At 45.8% G+C, this 26,533-nt stretch overlaps 1 protein-coding gene across 1 annotated transcript in view; it reads left to right on the top strand.

Moving 5' to 3' along the window:
• LAMB1 (laminin subunit beta 1) overlaps nt 1-26,333 on the top strand; it is a 42,447-nt gene extending 16,114 nt beyond the window's left edge. The window contains exons 14-33 of the mRNA XM_086886807.1: nt 1,244-1,402; nt 2,118-2,245; nt 2,696-2,819; nt 3,360-3,564; nt 3,724-3,867; nt 3,964-4,195; nt 4,710-4,873; nt 5,326-5,550; nt 6,396-6,613; nt 6,721-6,817; nt 15,614-15,983; nt 17,632-17,816; nt 19,013-19,254; nt 20,723-20,926; nt 21,311-21,455; nt 22,191-22,398; nt 22,565-22,706; nt 23,547-23,723; nt 24,972-25,131; nt 26,019-26,333. Coding sequence (XP_086742933.1) covers nt 1,244-1,402; nt 2,118-2,245; nt 2,696-2,819; nt 3,360-3,564; nt 3,724-3,867; nt 3,964-4,195; nt 4,710-4,873; nt 5,326-5,550; nt 6,396-6,613; nt 6,721-6,817; nt 15,614-15,983; nt 17,632-17,816; nt 19,013-19,254; nt 20,723-20,926; nt 21,311-21,455; nt 22,191-22,398; nt 22,565-22,706; nt 23,547-23,723; nt 24,972-25,131; nt 26,019-26,155 — 3,666 coding nt within the window. The 3' untranslated portion in view covers nt 26,156-26,333. The remainder of the gene's footprint in view (nt 1-1,243; nt 1,403-2,117; nt 2,246-2,695; nt 2,820-3,359; nt 3,565-3,723; nt 3,868-3,963; nt 4,196-4,709; nt 4,874-5,325; nt 5,551-6,395; nt 6,614-6,720; nt 6,818-15,613; nt 15,984-17,631; nt 17,817-19,012; nt 19,255-20,722; nt 20,927-21,310; nt 21,456-22,190; nt 22,399-22,564; nt 22,707-23,546; nt 23,724-24,971; nt 25,132-26,018) is intronic.
• The last annotated feature ends 200 nt before the right edge of the window (nt 26,334-26,533 follow it).

The following is a 26,533-nucleotide window of genomic DNA, read 5'->3' as shown; positions in this document are numbered from 1 at the left end:
GGCCTGGCACATAGTTTTTGGTGCATTTGTGTCCACCCAGCTGTAGAGGTGGTACCCAAGGCCCTTCCAAGGCTCAGGGATGGAAGAGCCTGGCACAAAAATCCACCCCAAACAGATGAAAAAAGGGGATGTGCTGCTGGCTTGCCTTTTGAATCCTTCGGAACAAACAATTTTAAAAAGAACCAATATTGAAAAGCTTTCTCACAAATCTGATGATAGAATAAAACTCTGAATTCCCAAGTAGGGGCCCAACATAAGACAAAGTGCAGTGACACAGAGTTGCAGGGATTGACAAGCAGTGCCAAGCCCCTGTGCTCCTACAGCTGCATGCCCTTGCTCACTTCCTGCCTGCCATCCTTTCTGGGGAGCTCTGATCATTGTGCAAAGTCAGAGGCTAAAAACTTACAGCCAGGTTCTATTCAAAGAGTGTGAGAATACATGAGGGGACATCCTGAAGCGATATGTATATATGTAGATATTTCCTTGCATTTTATCCCTTTCTACTGAAGCAGCTTCCTTAGGAATTCACAGGATGTTGTTCTATGGAGAGAACTATTTGTGGATACAGATACACTTGAAACAGGAAATTTGAACACCATGTTTCTATTTTCTGTTACCATTTTCCTCTTCTTTGCTTTATATAAAAAACAGATAAAAAGCCTGACACCTCAGACTGAGAAGGGTGACCTTGTGTTGATTTGGCTATTATACCTATCAATGATTAGGATCTCTGGTCTTTAGTGACACCCTGCTCATTGAAGCCATAATCTGCTTTTCCAATGTTATTTTGAGCAGTGGTTTGCTTTGAAACAGCCTGGTGTAGCCAGGAAGCGATTAACGCTCAGGCTTGGGTGGTTAATGGAACTGTGATGTGCCACTGCAGTAAATCCTACTGCCACAAGTACAATGTGGAAATCTGTATGGTAAATGAGATGTCATAGCTGGTAAATTAGTTACTCACAACAAGTTTTTAAATTTCATTCTGCACCATAGGAGAGAAATAAATTAAGAGTTGTACAGTCTTGTTTTGCTTTATATCTCTCGCATTTGTTATGTTGTTAAGTGAAAGGGCAATGGTGTGCACATATATGGATTTAAAAGAGAATTTGTGTTGTCTGGGATGCAAACAGTGGATACTGCAATCCAGAAGTCATCCATCAGCAGAACCCCACACTTCATGTACTCTCATGGGACTTGCAAATCTAACAGATCAGTATTGAAATATCTGTTCCCTGTCTTGTAGGGAGTGAACATAATAGAGCGCCAGTACACACCAGACCGCACACCGTCATGGACAGGCATAGGATTTGTGAGAGTCCCTGAGGGGGGGTACCTGGAATTCCACATCGACAACATCCCCTACTCCATGGAGTATGATGTTCTGATCCGCTATGAGCCGCAGGTGGGTCTGTGAGTGTGGACATTGCTTCCTCCCAGCAGGTGCTGGCTGTCCTGGTGCACAACTGACAAGAGCCTGGCACTTTAGGGAGTCATCAGGGCTCAAAGACAAGCACAGGTGCTCAGTTAAATGTCTGAGATGTGTGAAAATCCAAAATGATCTTGAGTATTTCTAGTACTATTTGTTCTAGAGTTTGTTTTACTATTGTATTGTTTCAGCACTTGCTTAATGAGCAAATTAAAAAGCAGCAAGTCCCATCACTATAAACTTGTTATTGTTATTGGCCAGATGGGCATCATGCACCTTAGGAAGCAAATTGCCCATCTTGGATGTTAAATGCCTGTAGCCAAGAGTTTGCAAGCAGTTGGCTTTGATAATTCACAGAGTAAAGGAGAAAAATTCCATCTCCTTGCCTAGAGTTTGGCAGCAACTAACTGCAGTGAACACTCAGATACAGGACCCAGAGGTGAGAGGAGGTCACCAAACCCCCTCCCTGGTGATGCCATGATGCAGCTGGGGCTGCTGGCCACCTGCTCCTTGCTCTCAGCCCACACCTGCAGCTGGTAGATGCCCCATTGATGCTGCAGCTGTAGCCCCATCCTCCCTGAAGCACAGTGACCACCCAGTCTGTGCTCACACTTTTCCTGGCCTGAGCTCTGGATGCTTCCAGGAGTTTATGATTAATACTTGATGCTGATGAGCCTTGTTTTTTCCCTAGTTGCCTGATCAGTGGGAAAAAGCTGTGATCAGTGTCTCGCGCCCAGGCAAGATTCCCACAGGCAGCCGATGTGGCAACACAGTTCCTGATGATGATAATCAAGTGATCTCACTGCCACCTGGATCCAGGTTGGTAAAACTGGATAGACAAAAGGAGAGGAAAAAAACCATTTAAAAATTGAAGTATGATAATGTCACATTTTCAGTTTGCTGTAATCTCTATGAAAATAGATGAAAATTAATTTCCAGTGGGTAATAAAAGTCGCATTTAGTAGTGTGTCTGTAGACTAAGAGCTTTTAAGTTTATTCTCATTTTCTCATATGGCTTGTTCACTGAGTAGAGGGAGGGGGAGGTGTTTGCACAGCCTGTGAGTGAACATTGATTTGACTCTTTGCCTTGCTGATAACCTTTCCTGGTTCTGACTTCCACAAACCTCCAAACTGCCTCTCTCACATCACAGCTTTTGTTCTGTTGGGTCTTGGCTGCTTTCTGTTATCTTGATTGTTTTATAGGGGCACCTGAAGCGCTTTACAGTGCCGTACGTTTGAAGTAAGGACTGTTTCCTGTTCCTCATTCAGATACGTTGTTCTCCCGCGGCCCGTGTGCTTCGAGAAGGGGCTGAATTACACCATCCGCCTGGAGCTGCCCCAGTACTCCTCAGTGGATACAGAGACAGAGAACCCATACACACTCATTGACTCTGTGAGCAGAATTTATTTCAGGGATGCTCTTAAAAGCCTGGATATTTGCATCTCCTCTGGCATGTGTCTGTGTAAATTCAAAGTAGTATTTTGCAGCATTGCTCCTTACAGCTGAAGTCAGATTTCAACTGAACAATGTAATGTAATATAGATTTCTTCAAAAGTTCCTTAAAGTATGTGAGTTGTTTTTCTGCTAAGAGGCTTTTGAGGTATTTTTCAGGACTGCAGCTAGTCCGCAGACATATAGTTTCTTTCGGGAGGCTAATGTGTTATGTGTGTTATGTAGGTCATGAAAATCAATGACAGTGTCAATCTTCTTTAGAATGGATAGAATTTGGTAGATTTGGTAAGAATTTGTCAGATAGCAGAAGTATTCCACCAAAACTAGAGAAATACTGTCATTTGCCTTCCAAATTCTGTCTGTCTGTTTGCTTTTTAGCCAAAAAAAGGTTAGAAACTGGGATAATACTGAATTTTCACAATTTTGGTGGAGGCTGTTTATAAGTAGTAACACTTTTGTCATTGTAAAATTATTTTGTAGCTTGTTCTCATGCCATACTGCAAATCGCTGGACATATTCACAGTGGGAGGCTCGGGCGAAGACGTGGTCACAAACAGTGCTTGGGAAACCTTCCAAAGATACCGGTGTTTGGAAAACAGCAGGAGTGTTGTGAAAACTCCCATGACAGATGTCTGCAAGAACATAATATTCAGTATTTCTGCACTACTGCATGAGACTGCATTATGTACGTAACCATCTACTTGTAGGACAAGCTGTGCCTGGGAGCTGGATGGCGCTTGCAGGCAGAGCAGTCTGCATGGGGAAGGCGTGTACGTGGGATGAGGCAGGGCATTCATGTCCTATGCCACAGTACTCACTCTCTCCAATGTTTTTCTCTGCTCAGCATGCCAGTGTGACCCTCAGGGCTCCCTAAGTTCGGTGTGTGACCCCAATGGAGGACAGTGCCAGTGTCGTCCCAACGTTGTTGGAAGACAGTGCGACAGATGTGCCCCTGGCACCTTTGGGTTTGGGCCGAGTGGATGCCGACGTATGTTAAACCCTTGGCTCTGGGCTGTGCTGTGGTTGGGGCCCTGAGTTTGTGGCTTGTCCTGGAAACTCAGCCCCTCTCCTGCTCTCCTTGCAGCGTGTGAGTGCCACATCCGAGGCTCTTACAACACCTTCTGTGACGTGGAGACGGGCCAGTGCCACTGCTTCCCTGGGGTGTACGGGCGGCAGTGCGACCGCTGCCTGCCCAGCTTCTGGGGCTTCCCCAGCTGCCAGCCTTGCCACTGCAATGGCCACGCTGACGACTGCAACCCCTACACTGGGGAGTGCCTGAGCTGCCGGGACCACACAGCCGGGCACAACTGTGAGAGGTATGGCACGTGCGCCCTTTCCCTGGCCCCTCTCCTTCCCCACAGCAGGGTGGGCGCAGCAGCTGCTCCTCTCTGGTGCTGATGCTCAGGCAGGAGTTAAGCGACAGGGAAAGTCCCTGGGCCCTGGGGGTCAGAGAAGTACTTGTGGTTCTGGAGATTGGTGGCAGGGGCATCCCCTCTTCCCTGCCCACAAGCTCGCACCTCACAGCAGTGCCTGCATAAGTGACCAAGAGCACATTGCAGGACCCCAGACCCTTAGTGAGCCATTGCAAGCTTTCTGAGAGGCCTCACAGTGGCAAGGCTGACATCCAACCTTGGGTCTCCTATCCTGGTGTAAACCAGGCAAATTTGTGTCTGTGGACACAGCTGCTAGGAGCGTGAGTGGTAAGGGAGAGCCATAAGGATATTTCTGCCCTTTGCTTCTTCACAGTGGTAGAAAATCTGAGCTTAGTCACAGCAAGGCCTGCAGTGTGCTTGCCTGCAGTCCCTGCATGCTGTGTATCCTGTTGTGCAGGTGCCAGGCTGGCTACTATGGAGACCCCATCCTGGGATCTGGTGACCACTGCCGCCCCTGCCCTTGCCCTGACGGCCCCGAGAGTGGACGCCAGTTTGCCAGTGGCTGTTACCAGGATCCAGTCACACTGCAAGTCGTGTGTGTCTGTAGCGTGGGATACATAGGTACTTGGTGGGAGTTTGGAGGGGTGGCTGGTGAACCTCTCAGGGAGAGGGTATGTTCATATGGGCTAGATGTGACCACAGCACCAGCATCAGTGGGTTGTTGCTGGGGGTTGCCTCACATGGAAGGTGCCAGGGCAGCGTGGCTTGGGTGTGTGATGCCAGCATGACCGTGACCCTCGTCTCCATCAGTGTGGCGAGGGATGACCAGTGCTCAGCAAAGGGTGGGCAGGACAGCGCTGAAACTGAGGGGATGAGCAGCGTGCCTTGGTGCCTTGGGTGGTACCATCCATGCTCTGCACCAAGTTGCCACAGTCTCACCAAGTGCTGTCTCTGTTTCTTTAAACATGGTCCAGTTAATGCCCCCCAATAAAGGTCTTTATTGCCTTGCTGGTTATGTGCTGTGCCCTGGGAGCTGCAATGGCAGTTCCCACTGTGCCTGTTTGTTCAAACAGGCAGTCGATGTGATGAATGTGCGTCTGGCTTCTTTGGGAGCCCCGATGAGGTTGGCGGCGCCTGCCAGCCGTGCCAGTGCAACAACAACATCGACACCACTGACCCAGAGGCCTGCGACAAGAGGACCGGAGTGTGTGTGAAGTGCCTGTATCACACCGAGGGTGAAAACTGCCACCTCTGCAGAGAGGGATACTACGGGAGTGCCCTGCAGCAGGACTGCAGAAGTGAGTGGACTGCAGCCCCAGCACCCCTTGTCAGGGGCAGCAGTGGCCACCTAAACGCTTTTTACCTGGGAGCGTTTGGGGTGGAGGAAAAACCTTTTTACTTCCAGCTGGAGTTGCCTGCAGCTGCCCTGCAGCTGGGTGGGGCTCCTGATCAGGAGGGGGGCCCTTTACATTTGAGAGGGAAGACAGAGACAGCACTTACATTTGCTCAAAGGAGGGGGATTTTGCAGGATGGGGGCTTCTTACTCTATTGATACTGGTCTCTGTTTCTCTCTTCTCAAGAGATAAGGGGTGGGGGGGAGGGTTGGCTTTTGTTTATACCAGGTCCCTGCAGGAGTGGTTGGGCAGTGGCAATGAGGGCCATGACAGGAAGTTGAAATGGGTGTTGAGGAGGCAGACCCACCTCTCCTGCAGCATCAGGAACAGCCCAGCAGGACAGACAGGTCACTGAGCAGCTGAGTTCGCTGTTGGCCATTTGGCCACTTCAAGCAGATCTGCCACCATAGCTCACTGATGAGAGCTGGGCAGACTTGGGCTTTGGTTGTACAGAGGGAGGAATGGAGAAGAGCAAGGAGGGCTGAGCTGCTTGAATGAAGGACTCCTGTGGCCTTCTGTGTGCTGGGGCAGAAGCTATAGAGATGGCTAGCCATGGGACGTGAGGGGGCTCTTGAGCAGTGCTGGGTGTCATTCAGTGTTGGGTCACCCGGGCCTGGCCACTGGTATTGGGATATACCAGCATCTGCCCACACCTCTGCAGACTCAGAAAATAAACTAGATGTGAAGTGAGGGCAGTCTGGTAGCAGGGGGCAGGTCGACATGGAGGTGCCATGCTCTTTCTCTCACAGAGTGCGTCTGCAACTACCTGGGCACTGTCCGGGAGGACTGCGAGGGCTCGGAGAGCTGCCGCTGCGAGGCGGCCACGGGGCAGTGCCGGTGCCTCCCGAACGTGGTGGGGCAGACCTGTGACCGCTGTGCCCCCCACACGTGGCGGCTGGCCAGCGGCACCGGCTGCGAGCAGTGCGACTGCGACCCTGCGCGCTCCCTCGGCCCCGCCTGCAACGAGGTGAGGGAGCACGGGTGTGTGCCCCAGGCTTGGCCTCTGCTCCGGTGCAGGGTCGAGCTGCTGAGGGGCTCACATCTCCTGATGGGTTTGTGTTTTGGCTTTGGCAGTTCACAGGACAGTGCCACTGCATGCCAGGTTTCGGAGGCCGGACCTGTCGGGAGTGCCAGGAGCTCTTCTGGGGTGACCCAAGCGTGGAGTGCTTAGGTGAGTCCAACCTTGGTGCCTGCTCCACCTTTGGAAATGTCTGTGTGGCTGGGCACACCATCGCCAGGACACCCCTGCCAGGAGCAGCCCAGTTGAGCCTTGGAATAGAGGGAAAAAGGCATGGTGGGGTCTGCCCTGGGGTTTTGATGCCTTGTGGGATGGGACGTGTGGCAGGAGCCCAGCCCTGTGCTTGTCTGTGTTTTTCTTTTCTGACCTTTATTTAGAAACAAACCTCTCTGCTTAGAAGAAACTCTTAAGGGTAAGGTTGCAATGCTGTCAGGTAAGCCAGCATGATAACAAAACATATCACAAGCATTTGAGTTTGAGAATTGGTCTGGAAACCAGTTTCCTTTGCCTTTCAGTTGTGTGTAGCTCAAGACCACCAGCTCTTGTGTCTTCTTATGGAGACTGGAGGTTTTTTATTTAGAAGGAGACTTTCCTTATATTTCAGATGAAAATAAACAAGAAAGCAAGAGACCATGTAGTGGGTTAGCCATAGCTACATGCTGTAAAACAGAGCACCATGAAGTAGGTTGTTTAGAAAACTGGATGGCCTATGTCCTTTCATTATAAACAAGTCTGTTCATTAGCTGGAAAAGAAACTTCAAACATTGTCCAGACCAGAACAAACTTGTATCTCTGATCTGTTCAAATAGAACCCTTTGCCAGGAGGGTTTGCAATAGATTAAGGTATTTTTTCCTGCAGGGAGGAATGTGCTTGCTGTGGTCTTTAATAAATCCCTCACAATAGAGATACCTTAGAGCCCATTATCTTGGTAGATAGGCAGGTCACAGCTACTTGGTTACTGCAGCAGATGAAAGGACTGGGGAATTGTTCCAGTTCCTGAGTACATATTGGGTTTCTTGGGGGAAAGGCTGCCTTTGGAGAGGCTGTGAGTGTTCTGACATGGTAAGGGGTGTGCTGACCCTGCTGGCTCCAGGGCAGGGCTTGTCTCTTGGTATCAGTTGTCTCCATCGGGTTTATTGATGGAGTCCATCTGCATACCTTATCAGCAGGATTTTGCAGCATACCATCTTTTCTGATCTCTCTGGAGTTTTTGCTGTCTTTTGAACATGTGATAACCTGTTTTAATGTTTCTGAAGTAAAGAGAGAATATATTCTTCAGAGCCTCTTTTTACTGTGCAAGATCTACACTTCCCTTCCAGTCTGCCATCCCTTCTGTGCCCTAGTGATAGAGGAGACTCCCTCAGGTGGAAAGGCAGATTTTCCTTCATGATTACATCCAACAGGAGGTCTCTGTGGCATGTGGGGAGAGCTGCTGCCCAGGGCTGAGCAGTGGCAGCCTGTGGCGTGATGCACTGGACAGGCTCCAAGCGTGTGCTTGCTCATGGAATGCATCCAGCTGGGTGGTGCTGCAGACTCTCCCTGGTGTGGTGGGGTCAGTGCCTCCTGCCTGTCTCCTATCCTTCCTTGGCAAGAAGACAATTGACTTCTCAGCCCTCATTTAGCCCCAGGGAGTGAGCGGTGATGTTCAGGCTGGCAGACCTGCAGCTGCTGCGTGGGCAGGTAGCAGTTCTCAGGGGTGCACGGGTTACAAGCAAACTGGAAAACTCTGCTGTTTGAGGAGCTGCTGAGCAGTGTCCCTGGAAAACAGCTGGGATCTGGCCTGCAGCCAAAGTGAAGCTCAAACTGAGACAAGGCTTTGTCACAGACGTCTGCTCCAGTTGCAGGGAACATGTGGGCTCTTGCCATGGCATTTGCCACCTGGCTTGTTCTTGCTGGCCCAAGCAGTCAGTATGGGCACAATGTGTGCTGCATTCAGGAGTAAAATAGAAACCAATCTGGATAGGGAAGAACAAAAACTCTGAACCATGTGAGTGTGGACACAGTCTTCACTGAGCTGATGCAGAGGTGTGGACATTGCTCCCAAGGACTCCAGCGTGGGATCCTTCACTCTCTAGGGCAAGTGGCTTCTGCTCAAGGTTGAAAACCACAGAGTGAATCAACTACTCCAAGGATGGTGATGTGTGATCTCTTCACATGAGGTCTTCAGATTGCTGGCATCCAGAAACACAAGCTCCTGATGAGAAATGGGAACCATACTGCTCTGCGCTTTTACAACCTCTACAATACTAAAAAATCCCAAGCACCTGCAGATAAGCTCTGGACATAGCTATGCAGAGATTTGCAAAATGGCCCATCTAGGACAGGCTGGGGGCTGCAGCTCTCCATGGGCTCTCAGGCACTTGCAGCAGCAGTGAGTTGTGGATGTGGGCCAGGGTCCCAGTACACTCCACTGGAAACCAGGCTCTAGGGCACTCTTCCCTGCCATCCCCATTGCTGCCTGTGATGTCTTTTCTAGAAACCTTGGTAAGATCAGACATAGTGAAGCAGAAACCAGAGAAGGCAGGTTTTTGTACCTGGTCTGGGTGATTTGATTTACAGTCTGTGTGCCCCCCTGCTATGGAGAAAATGTGTCATCCGATGTCTCCTCTCTGAGTGACCACAGAGATAACATTGGCACCACACTGCTGGGGCAAGCTGAGGTAGGTGCCTGTATTTGGGCAGCTTGAACCTACAGCACTGAGTGCACTTCAGCACCCACAAATGTCCACTGGGAATTATACACCACAGAGAGCCAGTGAGCTGGGTCTTCAGAGACTGCTTACTCCCTGTGCTTTGAAAAAGCACAGCAGTCTCTCACTGAATTTAACATAACACCTGAAACGAGCACAGCAGAGGCAGAGGATGGGGAAAAGCCCAGCATTTCTCTCTTGGCCTCATGCAGGTCCCTGGGAGGAGTGCAGTGACAGTGGGCAGGAGCTGTGCTGTGAGCATTGCCTGCTCTGGGGGCAGGGCCAGCCCCTTGGCAGGACTCTTCTGCCATTGCTGCAGCCTCGAGCTGTCTGCAGCTCTGCATGAGCCTGCGCATGAACGTGTGCATAAAAATCCTCCCTAAGGTAGTAAATAATGGCACTACAGAGTTCATCAAATTCATGTCTCCCAGACATTCTGCTGGAGCTTTTCCAAAGCCTGGCAACTAAAGTGCAGGACTCAGCATGCCGAGTTCGGCACTAGCTTCAACCCACAAAGCCTCCAGCAGAAGGCTCCAGGCTCCTCGGAAGCCTGAGATGTGGAGTGGCTGCAGATGCAGCTGAAACAGTGCCTTTGCACAGTAGATACTTAAAGTTTATGTTTGATCTAATATGAAGATGACAATTTTACTGTCATTACTGTTGTAATAAATTGAACAAGCAGACTGAAGTGCAGTTAGCAGGAGGTACTGTGTGAGATTGGAAGTTAGGTGGTGTTGCTATAGCCCCTTCACAAGAAGCATGTCCTGTGTTGGACATGAGTATAAAGTCCTATTGTAAAATTAAATTGAACTGTGATGAAAATAGTCACTTTTTTTTGTCAAATACATACATTGACAAGAATGTTATTTTTCCTAGTTTTTAGTCCTTGTTATGTGGCTGGTGCAGAAACAGCTGTTCAATGAAAATTACCTTATTGCCATTTAAGAATAAGTTTTGTAGTCGTAAAATTTAACACCTGGGTCTTAAACTATTCACATGGGCTGCTTTTATAGGGGGTGTTTTTGGTGTTGAGAGATTACCAGATGTCTTGTTTTCTTGTTTCTGTGAGAAGTGTCTAAAGGAAATCAGATAAATTCTATACTAAAGAAAATATAATTTTCACTTTGAGTTTCATAATATTAATTGACCTAGGGTCATAAAATATTGTAATGTGTATTGATTGTTTCCAGAAAGCCATCCTTTTGGCATGGTCTGCTAGCATGTTAAGATGTAGCACAACTCCAGTAATTTTAGGCTGGGATCTTATCTTAACATTCCTACTGAAAATCATAATGCTGAGGAGTTAGCACTATGCTTGCAGGGTAACTTGAATCAATAGCTGATTATTCAGAAGAAATTTGCTAGCTCTGCAAAACTTTCAACCTTACAAATTGTTGAATGGTTTTCTTATCACAGTGCCTCACTACCCCTGGGAAATGATGCCAGGAAATCATGTTTGAACAAAACCTTTGTGTTTTTTCTGTGGGGGAGTTAAACATTTGATGCTCACCGCCCTCAGTCTCAAGTAGTAAAAAAATATTTCTGGAAAAGTTATTTCTAGTCAGTGTAAGATGATGTGTAACACTTGTTCATTTCTGGTACCCCCCAGTAGGGAATTGAACACTGATATTGGTCTTCATACAGCCGATTCAGTATCCATTCTATTATCTCTGCTATTAAGTGCTCTGACACACCTGAGTTTGAATTACGTGATGTGCAAATATACTGCATATTGAATTACAGTAGTTTAAATGGAAGTGAGTTCTAAATATTTAAAATCAGAGGAAAAGATAGCAGAGCTGTCAGAGTAGGTGAAAGATAGAGCAATTCATAGAGCCTTTTGAGCTTAAAGCAAACCTCTCAAGCTAGTTATTTGCCTCTTTTGTATTTCTCCTCTTAGGTTTTTACATGACTGCATTTGGTATACATGTTTGAGTGTTACTTCTGTCTTTGGGATCAGGAAAAAGGAGGAGGAGAAATGCACTGATGAAGCTGATACAAAAACTACCCATGAATATCCAGTGTATGCATGCACATACATGCACATGCTTTTGTAAACAGATACAGCTACAATCCTTTATACTCATAATCTGATAATCAGCAGATCCTGACTAAAGAATTTGGCTAATACTTTTCCTGTCAAAAATATGATTTCCCTGAAGTTGAAGTATGCCACAGAAAAATTGCTGATTGAGTTGCACACTCAGTTAAAGAAAACAATACGCCTAGTTCCAAAATGACATTTCAAAACAGAAACCTATTGTTTAATTTAGTAAATGCTCCTTTGAAAACCCTTAAATCTTGGGCCAATGATTTCCAAAGAAAAATCTTTCTTTTCCCCCACTGTGTTTTCCATGGGAGGTTCTGCAATGTCCTGCCCTGCTTACATTTTGAAGCCTGTCTAACACTGATCTTCTGTGCAAGCAGCCATTTCTGCATTAACTCTCAGCCCTTCACCTTGGCTTTGGGCCATCTGTCTGCATGAAGGGACAGTAATCAACCATTTGTCTTGAAGGCATTTCCAACTCAAAATGGTCAAGGCATACAACTATCTTGAAGTAAACTCCATCTGTTTGATTTTGCAGTGCAAAATGAACTACTTTCCCAGTTTCTTGTCATGTAAGCATAGGGAAGCCACATAAAAGGAGTTTACAGGACTTTGTCTTTCCTTATACCACATATACTCTGATAAGTAGAGTATGAAGCTCTTGAGCTACATCTGAAACATTTCTGTATCCCTAGATGTGCCTGTGTGTTTCTTGTTCTTGAAAAAATCAGATTAACCAGACACACACTAGCACTGGATGTGTTGTATTGCTCAGGTCTTACATCAGACTTAGGAGTGTGCTGGTTGGAGCCAGAATCTCCTGAGCAAAGCATTGCTTTGAAGGTTGTGTGTGAGTTAGCCTGTTTGGGTACAGCAGAAGCAAAACTGCTGTAACAGCAGTCTCAGTACAGGACTGCTTCTGAGTCACACGATGGCCACAGGAATAGCTGGACATAACAAAGGAGGTGCTGGAGAAACAAGAGCTCTGCTGTGGCAAGAAGTGGTGGTGTGGTACTTCGGTCAAACACAATACTGGGCATGATGGGCTGGATCATTCTGATATGGTGTTTGCTCTGTTTATAGCAGGTGATAGGAATCAAGGTATCTCTGGTATTCACATTCCAGTTCATTGGCAGTGATAATGTCAGAGGAATGTTTTTGGTGCATGTGCACCCACCATCATGAATAACTCAGTTGTTATACCATGAACTATTTGCCAATCCTGTGCCAGTCTTTTCCAGTCTGTGCCAGCTTGGAGGTCCTCCTTTCTTTCCACATACACCCTGCCACTGTCACTATGTTTTTGTTCCTTCAGGATGAAGTCATTCCCTTCAGTCAAAGAGACTGAAGCCAGTGGGTTCTTGGCAGGCAGGCATTGCCTGAGGCAGAGGTGAAAGCTGGCAGTGAGCTTATTTGCCTGGTGGACTGCAGTGTTCAAGGTGCTCCTTGCTGCCTAGAAGGCTTTACATGATCTTGCCTTGGGCTTGCTTTCCATCTCTTGAGAACGGGCCACAACTGAAGTGAGTGGAGGGTTTGACCCCCACCATGGCATAACAGGAAGGTGCTCTTCTTCAGTGGCCTTGAACGTGCTCCTTGCTGGAGGGTAAAATGCCTGGTGGTGGTGTCCAGGGCACAAGGAACAGGACTCAGCCACTAGAGGTGTTAGAGGTATTTAGGGGTGAAAGAGGGTATGGTCCTATACATGGCTAATGTCTTGGGAAGAGCATGAAGAAGAGGAAGAGGAATATGAAACCAGCACTTTTGAAAACCATTTTATATATGTATTTCAGTCAGGGGACTGAGGTAATTCAGAGCCAGGATTGCTTGCTTCTGGACTTGATAAAAAAATCTTAAAATGGAGGAATAACAGTAATGTTTCAAGCTGCCTTGTAAAATTTTCTCATGGTCCTGCAAAGCTTGGTTTGGGAGTTTTGTAGGACTGGATTCTTCTAACTGTTGTGCTGCATTTAGAAGAAATTACTTCTTTGCTCTTATCATCCCCCAGCACGGAGCTGTGGAGTTTGGGTTTCCACTTTGCAAACAGTACATCAGTACCTAAATTCTCTCTCCTTCCTTGGTATTTTCTGGTTTCAGAGATTTTGAAATCCACTTCACCATATAAATGCTACTGAAGCCATGTCATCTGCTTTTGCTGAACATGCAGGTATTCAGGAGTAGAATTACCAACATGGGGTTAGGGTTTTTTTCTTTTCACATTAAGCCTTTTAAATCCGCAAGTAAATATAGTGATCTGATTTGCCAGCAGCAAGTACTCATGTAACTTGATCAGACCTCAGGATCTTTGAGAAAAACCACATGCCATTTAGCCTCTTTCTATACAGAGGAATTCAGACAATTCATCATTATACCAAGGGCCTTATTAGTTGACAGAAGGGTTAACTGACCTTCGAACAGGAACTCAACGGTTTGCCTGCAGGGAACATATTCCATGGTGAGTTGACTACTTAAGCACTTTCGATGTAAAGTAAAAACAATCTCTTGTGTCAGGGTATAATTCAAAGAACAAAGGACCGTTTTGCTCAATTGTGCAGGCAGCAGAAGTTATTTTTGTCTCTTGCCTATCATATTCACATTGTACAAGAAAGTCGTTTTGTTGAGGAGTGATTTGTTCTGCTGAGGCTCTTTGTGTAATTTTTGAACTGAAGACCACCACTGTGTTCTGGCATTGAAGCAATCAATGTACAGTCTTGAAAACAGCTTTGTGTTTTGCCCTATTTTCAAGGGGGCATTTGCTTTGGGTGTGTGAATTGATTTATGGGCCCTTTTGAGCCATTTAACCTCCTTTGAGAATGCCTGGTAAATGGATGCGTAAGGGAGGGGTTTTATCAGGTGTGCCAGTCCTTTTCCTGTTCAAGGAACATGTGCTTGACCTGCTTCGAGTGCATTCTGCTATAATGATAGATAGATGATGTACTTATTTTCAAAGCTTCTCTTTTTGTTGCTCGCTGCTGTCTCTTTATTAAAAGCTTTGCATGTTGGTGGTGTCTTCTGCTGCCTCCTGTAATTAAGGAGGTCAAGTGGCAGCCTCACTGCATGGAAACGTTTCTGATAGCTTTACTGTGTACAAAGTGTGTCTATGCTTTCAGCAGTGACTGTGCATCCCTAAGTTAATTGACTAACTTCTCTCTGAAGTGGGTTAGTGCCAAAGAAGTGCATTTCATGAAGGTGTGAACTCTGAAGTTGGTGCTCAAATTGTGAAATAATTTTAAAAATTTATAAATCTGTTAAGTGTCCTCATTTTCTCTGAGGGTGACATTGGGGGTGACAAACAGCATGTAGGCTGTTGGTTGTTAATACTTCAAGCACTACAGGGCTGCCCATAACCACATTCTTTGTTCTATTCTGCTTTTCACTGCCAGATTTTTTCTGATTTTCTGTATACGCAAAATGTCAGCCCAGTGTCCAGCCTCCTCAATGTGTGTTGTGAATATTTTCCCACTATCTATGGCAGGAGCATGTTCTGAGCCAGTCCCTGTACCTCTGCCTAGAATATCTCACAAGAGCTTTCGCTCCATAGATTTTTCCTGTTCTTGGAAGCCAATTCAGCTTTTAGCACCCACAGCACCTTACAGAAGAGAGCTCCTCCACTTAACCAAGTGCTGTGTCATCAGTTATCTCCTTTTAGTGTGCTGTTGTGGGAGTGCAGGGGAAGGTGGTTGGGATTTGATCTGCAGGATTCCTCACTTGACTGTTACTCCTCTGCTGGAGGAGACTATATAAAACAGTAAATGGTTGTTCTTAGTTCAATTTTTCTTTTTCACTCATGGCTTGCTCTTAAACCCTCTGCTATGTGCCTGCCTGCCATTTCTTTTCCTGTCCCGAGAGCCTTGCTCTACTCACTCTTCATTGCAGGAGAGAAACTGGGATCTTTGTTTTCAGTTGCTATCCAGCTGACATCTGAACATTGCAATAAGCAGTGTCCACCCTTGCTCCGTCATTGTTTGTACTTCCAAGATGTGCAAGTCCTGGTCTCCCCTAGAGTTATTTCCCCACCTCTCACCCCTTTCTCACTCACACTTGATTTCTCCATACACAAGTGATGCATCCATATTTAGCTTTTTATAATTCAGACACTGACCACCTCTATACTCATTTCACCACTTTATTATAACTGATTTTTCTTCCACTCTGCCAACATCACAGTCATTTCCCTCTCCACGGCCTTCACACGTGCCTTTTTCTTCTCCCAGCATGTGATTGCAATCCTCGTGGCGTCCAGACCCCGCAGTGTGACCGTGCCACCGGGCAGTGCATCTGCAGTGAGGGGGTGGAAGGGCTGCACTGTGACAAGTGCTCCCGGGGCTACTCAGGCTTCTTCCCTGACTGCGTGCCGTGCCACCAGTGCTTTGCTCTCTGGGATGTGATCATCAGCGAGCTGGCTAATAGGACCCAGCAGTTCTTGGACAGGGCTAATACCCTCAAAATCACTGGAGTCACTGGCCCATACCAGCAGACGCTCAACACACTGGAGGAGAAGCTCACTGAAATTAAAACCATCATCGCTCAAAATCCAGCTGCTGAGCCCCTGAAGAACATTGGGAACCTCTTCGAGGAAGCAGAGTGAGTACAGTTGTAGTTACTTGAATAAGTCTGTCCTGAGAAGGAGTGGGAGTTCCAGTGAGCTGGGATTTACTTTTGGCTGGTGTCCCCATGCTGGGCTGAGGGCACTCCTGCTCCTCTGGCTGGCCGAGGGTGCTGTGGCTGCTGGAGCACCTCGCCATGCTCAGCACTGGCAGGGAGTGCCCATCCCAGGAGCAGAGACCTGGCCAGGGCAGTGCAGCTGCCACGTGCTGGGCTGGGGTTGTCCTGCTCTCACTGCTCTCCAGGCTGCTCCATCCCAGCTAATTACCAGGGAGCCACTCATGCTTGCCTTGTGCTGCCCCAGGGCAAAGGACAAACGCTGCTATTATGTGAGAGAATGAAGAGGGGGAGAGATTAAATTCCTAGATTTCCAAGTGTAGCTGATGAGTTGGAAACTTGGGCTCCTTTCCGCACTGTGAGCACGTGTTGGGGGAAGTACCGGATTTATAACAACGATTGTTTCCATTTTTCTCAGGGTAGAAGCCTTATATTTTCTTTTAGGGCTAAGCTCACAAAAGATGGTAGTCTGGAGATGGGGCAGTCCAACATTAAGTAGGATTACAGAGGCTTTCTAGCCTTATCTGCAACTGCTCCAACTTGCTTGTGCATTGTAAAGGGAACTGCACAAAGCAAAGGGGTGAGGATTAAAGCACAAATGTCTCAATTAGGAATTGTTTGTGTCCTACAGCTCCCCTCCCTCCTGCTGGAGAGCTGGGGGTTGCTGCTGCTTCTGGGCTCTGTGTGTATTGAAGGAGGTCAGAGCAGCTGAGCTGCTTTTCCCTAACATACCTTTTGTGTATCTGTTCTTGCTCCTCTGGCTGTATATAAAAGTACTGGGCTTTGGAGGAGTCCTGGAAAACAGCAGGCTGTTGGGCTATTGAGAGAGCTGTAAATTGATCTAGACCTTACATACTGCCTTGATTCTTTCAGAATGAGGAAATACTGGGCTTGATGGGATCACCATGCATGGGAATAGCTTCCTATGCCCACTTCTGTTCCACAGCAGCCTTGACATGTAATACTCACTTGCTTCTCCTTTTAGGGTTATCCCACTAGCTAAAGCCTGCTCCATGGCTCACTGAGTGAATGCTTAGAGCAGGAGGCTTTCCTTCAAAACCCTGGTGAAGAGTGATCTTTACTGAAGATTTTAAAGAATCCATTGTGTTAAAACTAAGGCTCCCCCCTCCCTGCTTCCTGAAGTTCAAATCTGTCCGATGAGCTTGTAGTAATCAAAACTACATTTGAGCTGTGTGGGATGGGAAGCAAATTATGTATGGATCATAGTAGTCACCTCTGACCTATGCAGTTGCCATGATACAAGAGCATTACATCAGTCCTCTGGAATCTGCCTCCTGTTAATATCTTACACAAGGCAGCTGTTTTCTGAGCAGTTTGGTGCTTTGGGTTTATAAACGTGCTGTAGATTAAAAAGTAGTTTTGTATAATAAAGGAAACAAAAGAGTATTCTAGGTACGCATGTTGCTACAAATCACTCAGAGCTCCACTGGGGGAGGACAGGTCTTGCCATGGGAGAAGCTGAGTACATCTCTAGCCACCACACTCCAGTGAAGTAGGTGGCATATCACCCTTCTTCCTCCCCATCCCGAGTCCTGTGCCTGTTTTACAGAAAGCTGACAGCAGATGTTACGGTTAAGATAGCTGACATAGAAGAAAACCTGTCAGCCTTAGCAGCAAAGAGCAACAGCACAGACACGGACCTGAGCGCCCTGGAGACAGATGCCAAAAGTCTTGACCACGTTGTGAAGGAGCTTGCAGAGCAGCTAGAGTTCATCAAGATCTCTGATGTTCGGGGTAAGTGTCACAGGGAGGGGAAGAAAGCAGCAGGGTGGCCAAAGATTTAATTAGTGCATGGGTTTAAGTAGCAGATTAATCTTTTAACTTGTAATAAAACACAGTTCCTCAGGGACAGATTCTTTCTGTGCATTAGCAGAGTTGCTGATGCAGCAGGAATTTTTGTCCCCTCACCCTGTCTCTTCCTCTGCACATTGCAAAGCTGTCTCAAATTATTGGGGCACAGAACCATCTTAAGGTGTCATGCTGAACACATTGTAAATGAGACACAGCAGAAGAAAGTGCACCACAGATTTCAAGATACGCCTGGACATCCCTCTTGCTCCCCTCAGTCTGTTCAATTGCTGTTTCTGGGTGGAAAAAAAAAGAGCTCGTGGTAAAGGGCCCAGTTCTTCTGAGCCAGCCAAGCCTTGCATGTCCATTGGCACATTGAAATGGGCCAAGAATCAAAATTTGCTGAAGGAGGAGGAATGTCACCTAATTATTTGGAAATTTGGAAAGCTGACTTCAAAGACAGTATTTTGAATTTTTCTTATAAATTTCCTGGTTGCACAAAGTCTGAGATTGTTTCCAGTGATCATGGGAGATTTCAGAGTGAGGCAAGTAGCACGTAGAACCGGGGAGTCCCTGACTTTTGGTATTCTGCAGAGGAAAGCTGCCCCAGGATGCAGAGTATAGCCACCCCCATAGGGTCCCTCACACCCACACAAGGCCTCTCCAGAAGTTGTCCAAAATCAACAGTTCTATAAATCATCATCTTTCCTCAAGCAGTTGTTTCTTAGGAAAGCTCTGACTAGTTTCCAAGCAGTGACTCCATAAGCCAGACATCCCAGGGCAAGCAATAAGAATTAATGGGATAAGGGAATCCTTAGAAAACAGACTGTTCCCCTAGAAACCTCAAAAGGCCAAATCTCCTTTTGCCCTTAGGGCAAGCACAACTTAGTCACTAGGGTCAAGGGAAACTTCAAAGTCCAGCTTGACATGCTGTCCACTAAGCAAAAATGAAAACTTTTTTCTATGAGAGGCCAAATTCTGTCATCCTTGCAATGGCACTGAACACAGCTGCCAAGGCCAGTGTTTCATTTGCTGTGATGTGAAATGTCACTAACCCTGATGTGTCATCTGCTAACATCTATAATATATGTTCCTTTGGGTAACTTAACAGAGTTCTCATCAGCTCGCTCTGATTTCTGCAGGAGCCTTGGATAGCATCACCAAGTATTTCCAGATGTCCCTGGAGGCAGAGGAGAGGGTCAATGCCTCCACTGTTCATCCTGATAGCGCCGTGGAGCTGTCAGCGCAAACGCGGCAGGAAGTGGAAGACTTAATCAATGAGAAGGAGGCCCAGTTCAAGGCTAAACAAGAGGAGCAGTCGCGCCTTTTGGATGAACTTGCTGGAAAGCTGCAGAGCCTGGATCTCTCTGAGGTGGCTGAGAAGGTACACAGCTGAGAATCGCTGGGATAAAACCCCTAGCAAAAATAGAGTCGGGTTTGTGACGGGTGGGGAGGAACTGTAGGGTGACAGTGTGAGATGTGCGGCTGGTTCATGAAAAATGTACCTTGCTTGGTTGAGCAACCCCTCGGTTTTGTGGGCTAGAACTGGGTTGTTTTACTGGTGGGCTCTGACACTACTGGCTTTCAAAGACCAGCCTTTCATGGTGGTCTTCCTCCTACTCTCTCCAGCCCCAACAGAGCACCTGTTTTTGCATCACCCCTGTTCTAATCCAGTGTTCTTTGCTAAGGATGGAGTTCCCACACGCAGAAAAGTGTGGCAAATCTGCTGGGCTGAGAGCCATCCTCTTAAGCCCATCCCGAGTTCAGTGCTTGCTTTCCCTAGGCTCCCCTCTTCCCTGCTGCAGCTCCCTCGGGTACACTCTGTGCCTGTGCTGCACCTGGCCAGGCTGCGCTTCTGCTCACACCCACGGGCCTCAGCATCACCCCAGGCTCATCCTCCTGCTTGAGCCAAAGCAGAACTTACAAGGAGCTGGAGTCAAAAGGGCATGTTCTCTGTTGAACGTGCCTGCTCATCTGTAAATATGATTAAGGATAGCTTTTTCTTGGGAGAGGCTGAGTGTTCCTTCAGTTTCTCTTGGAAGCTGGCCAGCTGCATTCAGTGAACAATCCCTGAACAACCCTGGGTGAAGGCAGGCTGCAGGGCACTGCTCATTAACTCCCCTAGGCAGGCCAGGCCTGTGGTAGAGAGCAAGTTCTTCACATGCAGATTGTCTCTTGTCCTTTACAACTAGTCATTCCTCCCACTCCCTCAGCCCTCCTTTTTTCTCTGTAGGGAAGAAAGAGACATCTTTTTGTTTAGTTTCCCTTCCCCTACATTCCTGCCCTGACTGTTCTTGAGGACTGAAGATCTTGGGTAGATGTTTATCAAGGCAGTAAATACTGAGTTGCTTGGAGGTGCAATCATCACACACACACACACACACACATACACACACACAATCTTTCTGCTTTCTAGCTACTGCTGGGTTACATGCCAAACAGGTAAGAGAGACTCATTTACACTTCACAGGAGACATCTGCCACTAAGTTGGCTCAGCCCCTAGGTTTTCCCAGGGAGTATTTTGGCTGCAAAACCTGAGTTAGTGACTATCATTTGGCAAAAAGAGAGTGGGGGGGTGGGGCATGAAAACGTAAAAGAACCTCACAAGAACAGGGAATTTTCTGATTTTCCCTCTGGTTAAACCAACTCCTGTGCTATTTCATAACCAAACAATTGACCAAGCTGTGGATAATTCTCAGCACAATGCTGCTGATAGAAATACTTTCACTTCTTAAAAAAAAAAGTTTACTCTCAAATATTGTGGTAGAGTAGCATCCTACTCCAGTCCCCATGCAGCCTAGCAATGGAAATCAGTCTGTGACTGCTTCCTTTGTCTCCTGTGTCCCTGCAGACGTGTGGCACTGCTCCGGGAGCCTCCTGTGCCGAGTCTGAGTGCGGAGGTTTGAACTGCCGAACAGAGGAAGGCAAGAAGAAGTGTGGAGGCCCCGGCTGCGACGGGCTGGTGACCGTAGCTCACAATGCCTGGCAGAAGGCTATGGATTTTGATAGAGACATCCTCAGTGCATTAGCAGAAGTTGAGCAACTCTCCAGAATGGTAATATGCCAAATCAATTGTTAAGATAGTACAAAAGAAAGAAAAAAAATCTGTATGTTGTAGCACAGACGCTAATTGACAAAGTATGTGCTGGGTTTCTGCAGAAAATACTTCTTTTGAGTTGTGTAACTTCATTATGCTTATAAATATCTTCAGAAAAGGGAGCTTGCTAAAGTGAAGCTTCATGGATAACTAAACATCAGCCTGAGTTGTTTAAACTAGCGCTGGTGGTATGGATCAGGGCCAGCTTCCAAGTGTTCTGTGAGTTTTATGAGAAAAAGCATTCCTTGTTACTATTACTTCTGACTCCAGATGAATTGTTTTAAAACAAGCCCTAAAGCATAAGAAGATAAGCAAGGAAGCCTTCCATTTTCCTCTCTTTAGGTTTCTGAGGCAAAACAGAGAGCAGATGAAGCAAAACAAAATGCACAAGCAGTTTTGTTCAAAACCAATGCTACAAAAGAACAAGTGGACAGAAGCAATGAAGATCTGAGAAATCTTATTAAACAGATTAGAGACTTCCTAATGCGTAAGAACTTTATATTTTGATTATATTTTAATTCTGTGTTTGTGAAAACTAGCTTTACATCTGTATTATCTTCCAAGGGTTAGTGCAATGGTTGTCATCATTCCCCCCACCTCCCCTAGACAGACAGTGTGTATGATGAAATCTGGAAACATGAGGAAAACTAAGAGAAAACCAAGATAATAAGAAAGTGAGAGCAAACTGTGACACGTTCTTGTGCGCATTTCAGCTGAGGCTCTTGTACTGCTGTACTTTGCCAAGTATGTCTGTAAGTTCTGGCCAGAAAGACAAAGCAGTATAAAAGGGGAAGGAAGTCAGAAACTGCATTTCTCTCTGTGTAAGCAAGCAGGTAAAGGTTAAATGAGAGCTTTGTTTGCCAGCAGGCCATTCCTTGCCTGTTTGCTCAGGGCTGACTATGCTGGGAGCACAAACACGTCTACGTGCAGCTGTTGGTTTTGTTCCCTGTGGGCTCGGGTTCCCCCCAGCTGAGCACCAAGATCTTCAAATGGCTTCCAAGAGGGCTGTGCCAGCAGGGCCTATACACCTGCTGGGCCTCTCCTGAGAAGGAAGTTTCACTTTGGGAAGTAGTTTTAACACCTTGATTTTCCATAAATCTCAGGGAAGAAGTTTGCCCATAATTTTCATTATTAAGGAAGCAGCTGAACAAGAGTTTGAGTGCTGAGACATGACAGAGCGAAGCTTTTACTCACATCTTTGACATTTGTGTCCATCTGCTAGAAGACAGCGCTGACCTGGATAGCATTGAGGCAGTGGCTAATGAAGTGCTGAACATGGAGATGCCAAGCACTCCCCAGCAGCTGCAGGCCCTGACAGAAGATATTCGTGAGCGTGTAGAAAGCCTTTCTGATGTTGAGGTCATTCTGCAGCAGAGTGCTGGAGACATTGCCAGAGCAGAAATGCTACTGGAGGAAGCTAAAAGAGCGAGGTATGCAGCCCTGTTTCATCTCATTGTATCAGAAAATGCAGTTTAACTTTCCCTGATGTAAATTCTCATGCCTTCTGTAAGAGGCAAAACCAGCCCGTTGCAGCCTATGCTCTTTTTCCAGTTCCAAAGTAAGAGCATTTTTAGCATTAACAATCTTGCTCCACAGCAAAGGTGCAACAGATGTCAAAGTCACTGCAGACATGGTGAAAGCAGCACTGGAAGAAGCTGAAAAAGCTCAAAATGCAGCTGAAAAAGCTATCAAACAAGCTGATGAAGATATTAAAGGAACTCAAGACCTGCTGACTTCAGTGAGTTCTTTATGAGTATTTCTTAAGATAATAGAAACAGCACCAAGTCTGATGCTTAGAAATTGATGTAAGCCTGTCTAGGGAAAGCTCTTAGGTACTGCAAAGCAAAGGCTGCAGTTAAAATGCATCTAAACCATTCCTACCTTCACATCAACTTCAGAGTGAGTGGGACAGATGCTAGGGGGCTATCTGCTCGTGCACAAGCCCAACTAGACAACAACAACAACAAAAACAAACACCAAAAGGCTTTTCTCACCCCAAATCCTGCACCAGCCAAGTTAAATGAGCAGGACTGTAGCCCTCTAACACAGCATGTCTGACAAGACCCCTGGCAAGCCACACCTGTCAGCCACACTGGCTGTGTATTGTGTGCTCAGTGTCATCCACACTGCAGCACCAGACTAAAATAAATAAATGCTGGATTGAAGTGCCAAGTGCCCCAGTCTTGTCAGATAAAAGTATTTGCAGACTTCATCTCAAAGCCCTCATGAGACCACAGTGCTATCTGTACTTCTGAAGCTTGGCTGATTTAGAAGCTTCTCAAGTCCATTATCACATGATGGAGTCAAATGTCTGAAATTTTGTCAGCTCTTGCATATATAACGCAATCAAGTACTTTTTGACCATGTTCCTTAATGCTTTTGCAGCCCCATAATACCATTCTCAAGCACTGAGCTTTTTCATCCTGACTGCAATGGGACAATTTTTTGCAAGCTAAAACACTGTTTTAAACTCAGATCTATGGACACAAACTAGTTAGTTGAGCAGGGTTTATAGAGAAAGTTTAGTATTATATCCACTGTCTTTTGAAAGTCTAACTCTCATTCTTCGTTCTCTTAGATTGAATCTGAAAATGCAGCATCTGCAGAAACACTGAACAATGCTACCTTACGTCTGTTTGAGCTAGAGAAGAGTGTTGAAGACCTTAGGCAAAAGGCTGCTACAAATTCAGAGAATGTGGGAAATATAGAAGACAAAATAATTAGTGCAAAACAAAATGCTGAAGAAGTCCAAAAGGTGAGCTCAGGAACAATCCTAAAGGCAGCAAAACTCCCCCAGGTTTGGCTAAAATGAGATCAATGAATACATGTGATCCATCACATTTATTGCTCATATTCTGGGGGTAGAAAATACTCCAATATTTATGCTCTTACCAAAGATAGCTACTTTTTACTTTGGTATTAGATCCTGAGAGAGATGTATTGAGAAGTTTTCAGGTTCTGAAATAGCTGCAGGAAACCTGTCAGCCTTTCAGAGATAGGTTTCTATTCCTCAGCTTTACTAGCTGTCACAGGAGAACTGGAATTTTTTTACCCACTTGTATAGAGTATTTATGATTCTATGACAATGATAGGTTCAGGACAAACAAACCAGAATTTGGCATATACAGAATCAAGCAACAGGAAAAATAATTATCTCAACATGAAACTGAAGTAATTGCTAAATATCAGATTTGCAAGATTTTCTCTGTGAACATATGGCATTACTCCCAATGTTTGCTACACACTTTTGTAATAGCAAAAGAATGTTCATTAACAAAACAATTGACCAATCTGCCAAAGGAAGTTTCATTGCTCCCATCTCTTGTCTCTAGTTAGTGTATCAATCTCCAGAGAGCCATTTTCTGACAGGAGAGCTGCATTATCCATCAACTCAACAATATCAAAAAACTAAGTAGTATTTCAGGTGCTGTCAAGTAAACACAAGAGAATTCCAGTGTAGCTATGGTTTGTTATCTTGCTCAATGGTTGAATTTAGTTGGGCCATAGGACTTCTTAATTTTAACCCCAGATTCTCAGCACAGCTGAGAAACCAACATCATGCCTTTGCCAGCATTTTCACCAACACCAGCTGGGCAGCTAGTTCAGTTATTGTTGCTGAAAGAGTAAGCAAGGGCATTCCTCCCCAGATGCAGCCACTCAGCCAGGAGCAGTGCCACGTGTAGCTTCCCAGCAGTTCTAGGGGCCATGGTTTCCATTAGTTACAGAACCCTGTAACTGAATCCCATAAATCTCTGCCAAGTGCCAGTATTGAAGCTGTAAAACAGCCACAGAGCTGCAAAAGAGCAACTGATGAGTCTTCATTGCAGCTCTTAGTCTTGGACAGGAAGTAGGAAATACCCTGGCCCCATTTCTGCTTTTGTTAACTGAGCTCCCAGCTCAGTAGTCTCGCCTTGCACGTGGATTAGTGAAGGACAGAGGAGGAAATGCCAAGTCCCTGTGTTGGCTTTGTGTGAGCTCCATCTCGTGCTTGAATTCGGAACAGGTCCTCAACAACGAGCTGAGCGGCAAGTACAGAACCGTGGAAGAGCTCATTGCCAAGAAGACACAGGAGTCGGCCGAGGCCAGGAGGAAAGCAGGCGTGTTGCAAGATGAAGCTAGAGCCTTGTTGGCTCAAGCAAACAGCAAACTCCAGCTGCTCAAAGGTAAGGCTGTTCTGAGGAGGTAATTCAGCACCTTAGAACATGAACCAATATCACACTGTTAAACCAGCTATTCATCAGCAAAAGGGGAAAAGAAAAGGTACTTATTTTTTACTGAGACTTGATCTGCTTTCCTTATTCTTATGGACATAATACAGCTTTTTGAAGCAAAGATTTCTATAGAATAAGCTGAAACTTACAGGTGAGACACAAACTTCTGGTGTGGCACCTCTCACTGCCCCCAGAACCACCACAGAGAAGGAATAAAACTACTCTGCTCAGGACAAGGACTCATCTGTTCCAGCAAGACCCCCCATTTCCCAACAGTACTCCTCTAACCCCACCCTGGAAAGCTCTTAAAACAAAAGCTAATCAGGACACAGGACTTCCAGTTTACAGATTAATTAATCATTTACTGTTGACAAAGTTGATTGAACCAGGATGAGGCAGTCTGTCCCTTGCTACAAGAGACAGAATTAACTTTTCTTTCTGGTTTTGCCAGGCCAAGAACTCATTCTTTCCCTGTTTGCTACTCCTGCAGTTACTGTGACTTGCTGAGTAGACTTAGTCGACACAAACCAAAACAATTCACTGTTCTGTAAACACCACCATAGAGCAGAAAATGACAATTATTTTAACCCTCAGAATACAGTTTTAGATTTTCACCTTTGGAAAATAACTTCCTTGTTCCTTTACATCCCTATGTTAATGAAACAAAAAGGTGCCATTCCAGCCTTTGTTTATTTTTGTTTGGGTTTGGCTTTTTGTCCCAATCAGAATATCTTCCACAATAGAAATAAATTTGAATAGTTTATCCATAGCTATAATGAATTACATGTATTAAAGCACTAGCAATTAAGCTATTTTTTTTTGCCTTCCTTTGCCTACAGATTTGGAAAATACATATGAAAACAATCAAAAAGTTCTGGAAGACAAAGCCAAGCAGTTGGTGGAGCTGGAAGAGACAGTTCGCTCCCTCTTACAGACAATCAGCCAAAAGGTTGCTGTTTATAGCACCTGCTTATAAACAGGAGTGGGAAATGCTTGTGTTCAGGATGGATTTTACAAGTATTATACTAGTTCTTTTTGACATTACACTAAGACCTGATGAGGTGAACAGGTTTTATATTGAACTTTAAAGCCACAGAACCAAAGAAAAGTAACTTTTTGATATTGAAAATAAACAGTACTTTTGTATCACTATATGTACCTAGTATGACTTATTAAGTTCCTTCCTATTTTCAGTAGCTGCAATGGTACATCAGTTAGTCCTTTAGCAAGTCTTGTTCTTAAACTGGTTAGAGATCTAATAAAATCTTGGCTTGAACTATGTAATTCTAAAGAAGGGTTCCTATTACTATGAAATATAGTATGGTGACTCAGACCAAATTACCAGAGAATGAAG

Source organism: Cyanistes caeruleus, chromosome 4 (assembly GCF_971803275.1).
Source record: "Cyanistes caeruleus chromosome 4, bCyaCae1.hap1.1, whole genome shotgun sequence".
Lineage (NCBI taxonomy): Eukaryota > Metazoa > Chordata > Aves > Passeriformes > Paridae > Cyanistes > Cyanistes caeruleus.
Note: the sequence above shows the minus strand (reverse complement) of the source record. Positions and strands in the feature narration are given on the sequence as shown.